A 12,616-nucleotide genomic window follows, 5' to 3' on the forward strand; every position below is an offset into this window, starting at 1 on the left:
TCCAAATTACAATTTAAAATGTTATTCAAACCTCACTCTTCATGCTTATAACATGCCTGTGAACCCATAGTATGATTACTGCGTGATACTTCTGCAGCGTGTAGCTGAGAGCTGGAAGGTTAATCAGGCTTCATTAACTCCTTTTATTAAAACAGAATAAAAATCTTTGAAATGTTTCAAATTTGACAAATGCCATGTCCTGAAGCATTTTTTCCACCTCAGAACAATTTTCATACTAATTTTTCCAGAGGTCCATGTGTGCCTTTGTTACCTCTAGACTGCAGTATTGTAAACAACTAGTAAATCATCTTTTACCCCTTTACAACTATTCTAAAAATGCTGCAGCCAGACTACTAACTGCGACAAAAAACCAAGAGATCACATAACTCCAGTGTTAGCAGTTCTGCACTGGCTCCGTCCTTTACAAAGTAAAGTGACCGTGCTTGTGTTTCAAGCTTTAAATGGTCTTGGTAGAAATGCATGTGTACATATACTCCCTCAAGATTCTCAAGGTCTGTAACCTAATCACTCTTGACCCATCCCACAGCCAAAAGGTATACAAAAAGGGGGTCATGGTTTTCATCTTGTGGCACTGACTTTGGAATGACCTCCAAAGTGACCCCAGACAGCCTGATGCTTGTCTGAGGTCACTTTTTAAACCTAAGCTGAAAACATATCTTTTTCTTCAAGCATTCGACCACAGCTGATCTCTGGAGCTGTGACAGGAGGACAGTCTGTTGTTGTGTTATGCGAGTAGTGTGAATGTGTGTAGAGGGAGTTTGGAAACTCTTCTGTTTCCTCTCTTTTCTTTTACTCACAGTTTTACTGACTCATTCACAAGAATGTCCTTTTATGAAGACATTATTGCAAACCTTATGTGGATATGCCTCTCTGTTTTTCTAATCTTTTAAACACAAGTATACTGAAAATCAGCGCGCTCACCCTTTGACGACTGTTTTGAAACAGCTTGTGAGAATTAAACTGAAGTCGTCAACTTTCTTGATTTTTTTTTTTTTTTTTTGCATCGTTTGTCCGTTCAAACAACTGTCAGCCGTCAGTCTGTGACGCCCTTTGCTGTGCCCCGGTGATATTTGGGAGCAGAGTGGGGCTGCGCCGCTCTAAACTTAGACCGGACAGCACCGCTCTTCATCGCAGCATACTCTGCAGACCACTGTGGATTACAATGGGTGGTGTCGAGTTACCGCAGATGCTGCTGTATCTCAGCGGCGACGCTGGAAAAACAAGGTGAGCGTGCGCTCCGGATCGTGGCTTTAACTGACAATAATCTGGTAATTGGTTTAGTACGTTTACTAATCTGTCACTGTGCTCCCTACTCTGCACTGGCTCCAGCATGTGTTGCACATTAGTTCACTGCTGTGGCATGAGAGAAACAGCTGCCTCTGCTCTTACACATTTAGTCTCTCTCTCACTGATAAAGAAATATTTCTGCTGCTGGGCTGATTCATGACAAAGAGCACAGATCTCTTAAAGAAGCAGCATGATATGAGACTGCACTGAGCTGACAGGTTTCTGTTGATTTGTGTCCCACTGACTTGCTCCCATTTGTCATTTGTAGATGTAGACTTAAGGGCACTGCAGGGTTTTTCTGTCTTTCACTCTCTGCGCTTGTATTCTTCTCTGTCACGATGGGCAGCTATAGTTCAGCCCTCATTCCCGGTAAGCCTTGCAACTATTGTTTGTTACATGTATTGAAATGCTACTGTGCTCGGATGCTGCATGTCTGAGGCAGAATGTTAATCTAGACTTTGAAAATGTGCAAAAGAAGGAGCGAGATGTCTAAGAATGACCATTCAGTGACTTCCAAGCTCTGCGAGGTGTGTTTTAACATGTAATCTCCATTTCTCTCAAAAGACACTGAGGAGTTTGTTTCAGTTGTGTCTGTCACGGAGAAGCTGAATGAGCACGCAGCTCATGCTGTAGATGAGAGGTTACAGTCAGAGCTTCGGACTCTGGGAAGTATACATTTTTTAATGAAAGCCATCTACAAGCCAAGCCATTCCATTTCTTAATCGTCCAGTTTGTTTATAGCTCGGTGCTGTGTTTGAAAAGAGTGTGTGGTGTGGTCTGCTTGTGTCACTCTGTCCTTGGGATAAATTTAACTTTTCTGAGCTGCCCCATACACACACACACACACAGAGAGACACGTAGAGACGCAGAAGATATCTACTTTGACTTCTTACTTAAAACAAAGTTAAAAGGTACTTGCCCTGTAGTGAATCGGTCCCCTTTTTTGTAATCATGTTGAAAATCATCTTCTGGGACTAAGAAACACCAACAGCTAGAACAACATGTCAGCATTTAATGTATTTGACTTATCAGACGTCTCAAACTAGACTTTATTTTACAGGTAACACTCATGATGGAGGAGGAACGAAAGAAAACCCAGAGTGAAGTAAAGAATTCGCTGCCAGAAGGAACTCAACAAACAACTCAGAATGGATCCATCCTGCCTGTAAGTGCACTGCTCAAAAACTGAATGAAATTAACACTGTTTAATCAGAGTATAGCATCAAGATAATTCAACTTCTAGAATATTGACCAGAGGGGGCTTGTTAATCAGTTTCAGCTGCTTTGCTGTTAATAAAATTAACAACAGGTGCACTGAGGAGCAACAATGAGACACCAGGAATGGTTTTACATGGTGGAGGGCACTGACATTTTTCCTGAGTGTTTTTTCGCTAGTTTTGCATTTGCCTAGGGTCACTGTCACTACCAGTAGCATGAGACGACACCTGGACCCTACAGAGGTTGCACAGGTAGTCTAACTGCTCCAGGAAAGCACATCAATATGTGCCATTGCCAGGAGGCTTGCTGTGTCTCCCAGCACAGTCTCAAGAGCATGGAGATTTCAGGAGACAGGCAGTTACTCTAGGAGACCTGGAAAGGAGCGTAGAAGGTCCTTAACCCATCAGCAGGACCGTATCTGATCATCTGTGCAAAGAGGAACAGGATGAGCACTGCCAGAGCTACAGCATGACCTCCAGCAGGCCACTGGTGTGAATGTCTCTGAGCAAACAATTAAACTGATTCATGAGGCTGGCCTGAGGGCCCAACGTCCTCCATGGAGCCGACTGGTGTTTGCCTTAGAATACCAGAATTGGCAGGTCCATCACTGACCCCTGTGCTTTTCACAGATGAGAGCAGGTTCACCCTGAGTGTGAGAAAGATGTGAAAGGGTCTGGAGAAGCTGTGGAGAACGCTATTCTGCCTGTAGTTCAGCATGACTGGTTTGGTGGTGGGTCAAGGAGGTCTGGGGAGGCATATCCATGGAGGGGCACACAGACCTCTTCAGGCTAGATAGCAGCACCCTGACAGCCGTTAGTTATCAGGATAAAGTCCTTGGATTGTCAGACCCTATGTTGGTGCAGTGTTCCTGTGGGTTCCTCGTGGTGTTTGACAATGTGTTGAGAAAATGCAGACAGTTCCTTCTCCAGATCCCTCCAGAGAAGATCCCACAGCACACCATCCATCGTCTGATTAAGAGCATGTCCAGACATGAATACAAGCACGTGGTAGGCCACACAAAACTACTGAGCACCATTTCAAGTGGCTGCATTCAAATGTCGTTAACATGGACTAGCCTGCTGCATCACTTTTTCACTTTGATTTTCAGAGTGTCTTTGAATTCGGCCCTTTGTAGGTTGATCATTTTTATTTCTATTTCATGATGTGGCATCATCATTGAGATCTGATGTGTTTTCAAAGTGTTCCTTTCATTTTTATTTATTTTTTCGAGCAGTGTATAAAATAAAATGCTACAGGTCGTACAATCCACAGCTGTTAAACTGCAGTAAATGACAACTTCCCATATTTCTTTTGTGTTTTCCACAGGGATTAGAAGCCAAAACTGTGCCCACAGAGTCTTTCTCCTCTCTCCTGCCAAAGGCTATCTCTGCTGTGCTGCACCCAGCTCCGCCCGCAGGCATCAACTCACACTCACAGCCCAGCAGAAATCCAGAAGGGCACGCCTCGGCAAACCTGGAACAACTGCAGACAGAGCTGAGAGACCTGAAGGGCCAGTTTGAACAGATGAAGACTCAGCACAAGTATGGCTGTCTTTCCCTAATTGCACATTAGCTACAAGTTGTAGGCATCTGCACAGTTTTCTGTTTATCTGCTCATCCTCACTCTGGAGGGCATTTGACACTCCCAGCATCAGTACCCCAACTGTACTTTCAGTCAGGTTTTTGCTAATTTAACAATATTGTGTTATTCCAGCAAAGAAATCAAACTGCTGATGAATGAGCTGGATGAGGAGAAAAGGATTCGCTTAACGTTACAGGTAAAGTGGCCGAGGATAATAAAATTTAGCAACATCGTATTTCAATGGGCGCAAACACTTCAAGTTAGGAAGATTTATCATGATTTGATTTTTTTCAAAATCCAATTTTTTCCCGTTTTAGATGGAAATTCAGCGAATGAAGAAGCACATGTCTAAATGAGCAAAGAAGACTATTCTTTCATCAGATTTCTGATTTACCGTTTCTTTTCGGACTGCTGAGTGGGCTGACCCAGAGGGCTTAATATTTTTACTGAGTCACTGGTGGAAGTGCAAAGATGGAAGCAGACATGAAGACGGAGGCTGTAGCAAACTGTCCTTTCCCTCTGGAGACGACCGGCGCAGTCACACATCAAACGTCTTGTTTTTGTCTCATCACGTCACCAAAGGCATTCATAAACGTTCTTGTTGGGGAACTGTAATCTCACATGTTTTGAGTTTTCCACGAGATTTCACTTATCACCGTCCATTAAGACAATGATTGGTGGTAATATGTACTACGGCATAATTGAACTGTTTTTTTTATCCATTGTGACAGTGACTCCAAGAGAGAGGAGGATGAGAAATGACAAGCAGCAGTTCATTTACAGAGACTAAAGGGTTTGTTTATAATAATGTAATATGGATGAGCACACAGATTTTAGGCTTGTAAAAAGAAAAAAAAAATCGCACTTGTTTTCTTTCTGATTGCACAAAGAATGTAAATTTACTGGGTGCTGATGTGCACTGTGTGTTTATTAAAAATAAATATAGTTACTGCTGATATATGTATGTTAAAAATTTATATTGGCATAAAAAAGGAAACGGGAACAAAAGCAAAGACAAGCAACAACAAAACAAAAACAAAGGCCAGCGCCTGAAGTAAATAAAATCCATCAGTCGTACCTTATGTGTTCTACAGGGGCTGTCAACGTTAACACGTTAACGCGGGTTAATCTGTCATCACGATTAAAAATTTTAACGCAATTCACCCATCTGGAGCGCAGAATGACTCTGTCAACGCATTTCGGGCAGTTTGTCCAAAGTTTGTCCATTCTGAGCTGCAGATGGGTGAAATGCGTTAAAAAAAATTTAATCGCGTTAATCTTGATGGCGCGTTAACGTTGACAGCTCTACTTTTCTATCAAAAAAGGTAAATATGTTAGTATTTTTTCACTCTTTATTTATGTTAGACATTTGACTCATTTGTGACAGATAATCTGTCTAATTCACATTACTGGTCTATCCATCCATCTTCCACTTATCCAGTTCAGAGGTGCAGGGGGCCTATCCCAGCTGTAGGGTACACCCTGGACAAATCACCAGTCTATCGCATTAACAACGGGGACGGACAACCGTCCACGCTCAAAGTTACACCGACAGCCAACTTAGAATCAATCACCAGTTAACCCAACCCCCAAATGACTGTGGGACAGTGCAAACTGCACAGAAAAGTCCCAGTGACCTTCTTACTGTGAGGCAACATTGTGAACCACCACACCACCTAATGAATGGCGATTTTCAGCGAATGACTAATGAATGAGTTACGATAAAAAGAGAAAACAATCTCAACTTCACTCTTGAGATAATTTTTAGATCTTCTTAAACACACACACGTTACACTTAAAACCTCGCACATCACATGGCATATCAGAACACAAACTGTTACACAGTAAATATATTTGATTTACACAGTTCTGCTGTGTATATTTTGTTTTGTTTTAGCAGTCCTGGTCTTTTCATGAACAATTCTGGAAGAACTGTAGAATCAGCTGAGTCTCTCTGCATACATGCAGTGATGCAGTGAAATGTTATGCAATTTTTTTCCCCCCTCAGAAGTTGGTTTCTTCACAGGGAATTGGCCTGAAGGCGACCTCTTTGTTCTCCTCGAGAAGGACGTCGTACCGACACAGAGACCTGTGAGGGGAAAAAACAGACACTTCAGTAAATCTACAGCTGGGAGATATAAGAAGTGCTTCAACAAAGAAACCATCTGATGCTGCGTGTCATTTCTTAAAGGTAAAATTTTAGCATACCCCTGTGCTTTATTCTCTTTAGGTTCCAGGTTTTCGAGACGGATTCGGAGAATTCTGAGCTTACGTTTGGGCTGCAATACATTCCCAGTGGAGAATTTAACAGACACCTTTTCCACCCACTGAATGTCTTTGTCAAACGCAGCCAACAGCTCGGTCTTTGTGAACTTCTTGAACTTTAAGGATTTACTAATATGAGGGAAAAAAATACATTAGTTAGAGAAGGTAATAACATGGAGATAAAGACAAGTCTTGGCTATATATGCAGAGAAGACTTACTGGTTAATGGTTGCCTGTGCTTCTTTACCATTGCCATGAAGTTTAACAGTCAAGTATCCCCACTGTACATCCTTGTTCCATATCGTCACATCCATCCTGTAGTTTGTCACTGAGCAAAGACATGACATTTTTTAATTCAAGTCTTTTGTTTTGAACTATAAAAAAACAAACACTTAACCTGACTTGCTTCTCTGGCTCGTTCTCCATTTCAAGGGTTATAAACATAACTGTCCATTTAGATTTTTTATAAAAAATAAATAAATAAATTCCTCATGACATAGATTGAAGGTGCTGGAAACATTCCTCTGAGATTTTGGTCCACATTAACATGACAGCAAAACACAGTTGCTGCAGATTTTAAGGATATAAAACTTTCGTTCCACCACATCCCAAAGGTGCTTTGTTGGATTGAGATCCGGTGACTGGATCTTTGAGAACAGTGGACTAAATGTCATGCTCAAGAAACTAGTTTGTGATGATTTGAGCTTTGTGACACAGCGTGTTATCTTGCTAGAAGCAGTGGTCATAAAGGGATGGACATGGTCAGCAACAATAATCAGGTAGACTGTGACACTCAAATGATGCTTAGTCCATAATATGGGCTCCAAAGTGTGCCAAGAAGATATCCCACACACCACTACACCAGCACACTCTGGGATATCTCAAAAATAAGGCAGGAAAGATCAATATTATCATGTTGTTTATGCCAAATTCTGACCCTACCATCCAAATCTCCCAGCAGACAATAACACTCCTGAGACCTGGTGATGTGTTTCCAATCTTCATTTGTCTAATTTTGGTGGACCTGTGCTGATAGGAGGAGGACTTGCTGATTCTGTTGCTGTGGCCCATTTGGTCTGACATGTTTTGAATTCAGAGATGCTCTTCTGCATACCTTTATTTGTAAAGAGTGGTTACTGTTGCTTTCCTAACAGCTCAAATCAGCCCGGTCATTCTACTCTGACCTCTGGCAAATGTACTAAATGCACCGAGATGCTGTCATGTGATTGACTAATTAAATATTTGCTTTAATAACAAGTTGAACAGGTGTACCTAATAAAGTGGCACATTAAAATGTGCTAAACTATTGAGAAAAGTGTAGTTCTACCACTAGGTGGCAGTGCAGGCTGACAATCAGATTGCATGCTGTATTGAAATTAAGGATTTTTTGTAGTTTACTGTGATCATTAGTAAACTGTTACTTACTGCAGTATGGAGATTTTCCGTTTGTTTTGAAGTAGGTCTTTGTTTGGTTCTGTTCCAGCAGGATGTCTTTCCATTTTATGACATCATAACCTGGGTTAGGTTAAAACACCTGTGTCAGTGCTGAATAATACACTGTAAAATCTAAAGAAATAAAATACAAACTGGCAAAATGTGCATATTTGGATTTTCGTAACTGCCTATCAGCTGACAAAAAATTTAATCTGTGTGTTTTTCATCACCAACCAAAAATAGGACATCCAGCATCACCAAATTGGCTGCAGGTTAAGCATTTCCCATCCAGAAAGTCTTTATAGGACGAGCAGGGGTAGGTCCTGCTGGTACATGTGGCATTTATAGAGTCAAGGAAGAGGTACACCGATCTCTGGTGGTCACATTTAAAATAGGACTGTCCTTTTCAGGGATAAGAAAGTGAATTGTTAACATAAAGTTCAGTTCTTTATACCAAAAGTTTCCTAAACTTAATGATCTTACCTGAGAAAATAGTCTTTGGGCAGCCGGGTTGGTCCGCTCCTCCATTGGCGTAGTAATCAATGTGACCTAAAGGTTCCCTGAAACCCAGCACTGTAATATAATAATGAAAAATTGACACATGTGCACAATGTGTATGCCTGTTTTGTGTAAAGAAAAAAAGTCTTCATAATAACAAATAAGGTGATTGACTGACGATCCATGTCCGTGTGCACGACATCCACAAACTGTGCATCTGAGGGGTCCAGTCGGTCCTCTGGGTTTCTGCCTTTGAATTCTGGTCCAGCAGGATCCAGTGCTGCAAACATCACATTAGAAAACATCAGTCAGGCTTAAAGTTCAGTCCCAATCACAACACTAGAAAACAGAATGTTGACCACACTTAAATATTCAGACAACACCCAGGTCAAGTGCTTATCCGAGCTGACCTTCATAGCGGTTTCCTTTTGTCATTTTCTTCCACATATCTTTTTTCCCCTCTTTTTCATGTGACAGCTTTTTTCCTGCTGTTTTAAACCTGATATTCTCAGTGAGCCTCCAGAAAATTAGGCTGACCTGTGAACATCATCTCTCCTCGGGGATTTTACCAAGCTATGCCGCTTTTTTTCATTTTTTTCATTTTTTTCATGGCGACTCCAACCCAGGCAAAACCCGAAGCATGGTATGTTCCTATGACTCCAAAACTCAACCATGACAAATAACACATTGTTTATACACTCTGCAACTTTTATTAAACCCTTTAGCAACAGTGGCTTTATCTCCTTTTGCTATTAGTGACTTCTAAAGTTTGAAATCTAGGAATTAAAGCTCAGTCAAGAGAAGAGCCATTATAAAATGTCACCCCTAAGCACGCCATGTCCAAAAGTCATGCAAACGTCTCAATGGGACAACTTCTTCAGAAGTGAGTGAGTCAAATAAGATTGTTCTTAAGACCTGAAGCACAAATTAGGCTCGCTTTACTAGTGGAAGTGATGTCAATGTAAGTGGCACTCTTACCTGATATTCTTCCAATTTCTCCCTTCAAGTTAGCGCCCGTGAAGCCTGATATATGAGCTCCGAGACTGACACCAATCAGGTGGATGGAGCTCAGATCGGCTCCTTGCTCCTGAAAAAATATCAGCTGTTAGAATCGCTACACACTACACACTCTGTGACATTTGAAATCAGACAACTTGCCATACCTGCAACATTTGAATGAAAGCTGTGACGTTGGATGCTACTTCGCGTGTGTTCTTCACTGCTTCCAAATAATTCAGATTCGCAGCACCGTAGTTCCAGTCTACCACTATAACGTTCATGTCTTTCCTGGCCAGCAGAAGCTGAGTGAGGTTGCCGAGCCACGGCGGTGGAGATCCAGTGAGCCGATACCCATGAATGATGAAGGTGGTAGGATTTAACAGGTTAAATTGGGGGTAGGCAGACAGGTCGGTGTGGGACACGAGGGTACCACAGGTGCCATGTGATCTGGTGTATAGCAACAACCGAACTTTGAGGCTGGTGCCAATGATTGAGTGACCAAGATTCAGATCGGTAAATTCATCGCATTTCTCAGCTGGTAAGAGATAAAAAAAACAAAAAACAAGACAGATGCATTCAGGTAAATAAGATATTATGTAATTGATCTCTGCAGGCATTGCATGGGAAAGATTGCACAACATCTAAATACTATGTGTCTAAACTTTATGCCATCTTGAGAGGCATGTGTCATATACAGTATATATATAGCCCGTTATTCTGACACCCTGTACTTGCAGTACATTTTACCGTGTTTTAAACACCTACTCAACCACAACACACTGATAAGCCACAACAATGAAACCACCTGGCTAACTGAGCAAGCCCTCAATTTGCTGCTATAACATCTCTGAACAATCAAGCCACGGATTCAGCATGACCTCCACTGCTCACTTGAGGCTTTAAGTGAATCCACCCAGACTCCAGTGTTAAAATGACAAACTTTACCTGTACAGAGGATGTATTTATTTAATATGAAATGCAACAGTAATTGATCCTCAATTGACTCGTAAACATTCATTTATGCTGAGTCAGTGGAAATCTCCAATTCATTGACTCAGTGTTGGAGCCTTTTGGAGGAGTTACCGGTTAAAATACTGCTGCTTGCTTCGTTGTGAATTCTACAAATGATTTAAAACAGGGCAGAACCCAAAAATCAAGGCCTTAAACCTGACATCACAGTGACTACTTCCATTCCTCATATCCAGTGTGTGTCTCATGTAATTTGTGGGACCTTTATGGATCTGACCAGCATAGACGTTGTTGATGTTGTAGATCTTGTCTTTCAATACTGCATTTTTAACCGGTTTTGAGGTTGTATGGCTGCTACCTTGGCCACATGTTTCTCGTAAGAGATTTAACATCAGTGTGACTAAAGCGTGCAAACCATTTTTTTTGTGATCACTTAGTGTCGAAAGCCTGTTTGCATAACATCTTAAACCAACATTGTCATCTTTTGACATCAGTACTATTGGTTTCAGGGTGTAGTTCATTGTTCCTCATTACAAGTTTTCATTTGGTGCTGACTCACTGTAACTTACAGCACCCAAGCTCAGGACACACCTCTGTACATATAACTATCTAATGCTAAGCAAATGCATATTTTAGACACTGACTTTGTAAGAACTTGAAATGATATCTAGACTATTAGATTGTTTATAGATTTTATCACTGACAGGATGGTTATTTACTAAGATGAAAAAAAAGTACAGAAATGTGTTTTTCAGTAACAGTTGCACATCAGCAGTGACTCTATTTACAGTAAAATTAGCTGAGGACCCTTAACAAATTCCAAGAAACAGCATTTCCTCAAATGCTGCTTGACTGAAACTTGTGGTACATTTGTGTCATATGTTGTGTGACCACAGCTGTACGTTTGTGCAAACACTGTACACACACACACACACACACACACACACACGCACACACACACACACACACACCGCTGATTTGTAAAGAAAGCCATTTACATTTTCATGATTTGTTTCCTACCTTTGCATATTTGAACAGTAACCAGCAGGAAGGTTATCAGATACTGCCACAGGAGCATGCTTTACACGGGCACTTTAAACTGAAATGGATTAATCAGTCAGACTATTACATAAAAAAGACATTTCAAACATTATCCTGTTCATAATATAACCACACAAACATAACAGACGGTTCTCTTTCACTAAAACTTTACACTGTATCCTTAACTGGTTACTCATCTACCAAACAGGGGTCAGAAAAGAGCAGAAAAATATGTCTTTGCTCCTTGAACACCCTGAGACTGGTGATTTATACAGCACGCCTTTTGTATAGTAGTTTCTGCCTTTCTCCAACGAATGGAAGAATATGAAATGTTTTTATTGTAATCAGAGTCTCACCTTCAATACAGGGTAACGTGGTGTGTCAAAGGTCCCGAATGTTAGGTTATCCTGTGTTTGTACCTCCACATATTTGGAGAACTTCAGTTCAGGAAGTGAGAAGAACAGCAGAGTAATGCTCCCGCCCAGCATGCTTTCGCATACATAACCACACCCCCTACCCCAGGTCATTGTGTTCACAGGTGAGAAATTCCCATGAAATCACCCCCCCTTCCTGTGTGATCAGACCGGTTATGCTTGTTGCTGTCTGAGATTATTTTGATCTGGAATCAAATATCTAGCATTTGTTTTTTAAAGTGCTGCAATCGATCTGGGAGGAATAACAATGAAAGTGAAACATATTCAGGGGATTTTCCATAAGTCACTTCTGGAAAACCAAGGGCAGTCGTTCATTCTGAGCTCACCTCCATAAAGCAGTTAAAGAGTTCCTTACACTTTAATGTGGATTACAGTACAGTAATGCACAAAAGCAGACATATGTATGAGTTGATCATCCATTTCTTAAATTTCCACTCTGTGATCGACTATCTGACTCAAAGTTTCCTCTTTAGAAAAATAATTCTACAATAAATAATTTGGACATTTTGAAAAAGTCTAACAACCTTACAAACATTACAAAGATATAGATCACTGCATATCTGTGGTATCTCCTGAACATGAAACACACCCAAAGAGATAACAATACTTTCAGCCTTGTTATCTCTTTGGGTGTTCTGGCAAGATTGGTTTAGACGCACCAGTGCTTAGAGCTAGGTGCATTACTTTTATTCCACTTTTAAAATGTGTTTTGTACAAAATCATTGCATTTACTCAAAAACAGCTCAGCTCAGAATTAAAGTGAAACTAAAGAGAGCAGAGTTAAAGAAAAAAGGCAGATGTCTGATGGGAATATTAGTCATAACCTGTCATAGCCTGCTAGACATTACTGAAACTTTGACCAGATGTTA

At 41.0% G+C, this 12,616-nt stretch overlaps 2 protein-coding genes across 3 annotated transcripts; one reads left to right on the plus strand and one right to left on the minus strand.

The window, feature by feature from the left end:
* Positions 1–1,042: 1,042 nt before the first annotated feature.
* On the plus strand, positions 1,043–5,661 carry si:dkey-71d15.2 (SH3 domain-containing kinase-binding protein 1). Of its 2 annotated transcripts, XM_005472131.4 has the most exons (7): positions 1,043–1,245; positions 1,577–1,677; positions 1,873–1,973; positions 2,369–2,473; positions 3,853–4,067; positions 4,240–4,303; positions 4,425–5,661. In XM_005472131.4, the coding sequence occupies exons 1-7, from the start codon at positions 1,184–1,186 to the stop codon at positions 4,461–4,463; spliced, it is 687 nt and encodes a 228-aa protein (XP_005472188.1). In that variant the 5' UTR covers positions 1,043–1,183; the 3' UTR covers positions 4,464–5,661. The 2 variants fall into 2 exon arrangements, with proteins under 2 accessions (XP_005472188.1, XP_013127798.1); XM_013272344.3 differs by lacking the exons at positions 1,043–1,245; positions 1,577–1,677; positions 1,873–1,973; positions 2,369–2,473 and adding an exon at positions 2,786–3,533.
* A 207-nt stretch (positions 5,662–5,868) lies between these two features.
* Positions 5,869–11,818, minus strand: lipia (lipase, member Ia). The gene is made up of 11 exons (XM_003446837.5): positions 11,670–11,818; positions 11,293–11,371; positions 9,468–9,838; positions 9,283–9,391; positions 8,483–8,584; positions 8,290–8,379; positions 8,041–8,208; positions 7,798–7,887; positions 6,592–6,700; positions 6,316–6,501; positions 5,869–6,196 (listed from the first exon to the last, which is right to left on the minus strand). The coding sequence occupies exons 2-11, from the start codon at positions 11,348–11,350 to the stop codon at positions 6,112–6,114; spliced, it is 1,368 nt and encodes a 455-aa protein (XP_003446885.1). The 5' UTR covers positions 11,351–11,371; positions 11,670–11,818; the 3' UTR covers positions 5,869–6,111.
* Positions 11,819–12,616: the final 798 nt, after the last annotated feature.

The sequence above is a fragment of the Oreochromis niloticus genome, linkage group LG10, assembly GCF_001858045.2.
Source record: "Oreochromis niloticus isolate F11D_XX linkage group LG10, O_niloticus_UMD_NMBU, whole genome shotgun sequence".
Taxonomy (NCBI): domain Eukaryota; kingdom Metazoa; phylum Chordata; class Actinopteri; order Cichliformes; family Cichlidae; genus Oreochromis; species Oreochromis niloticus.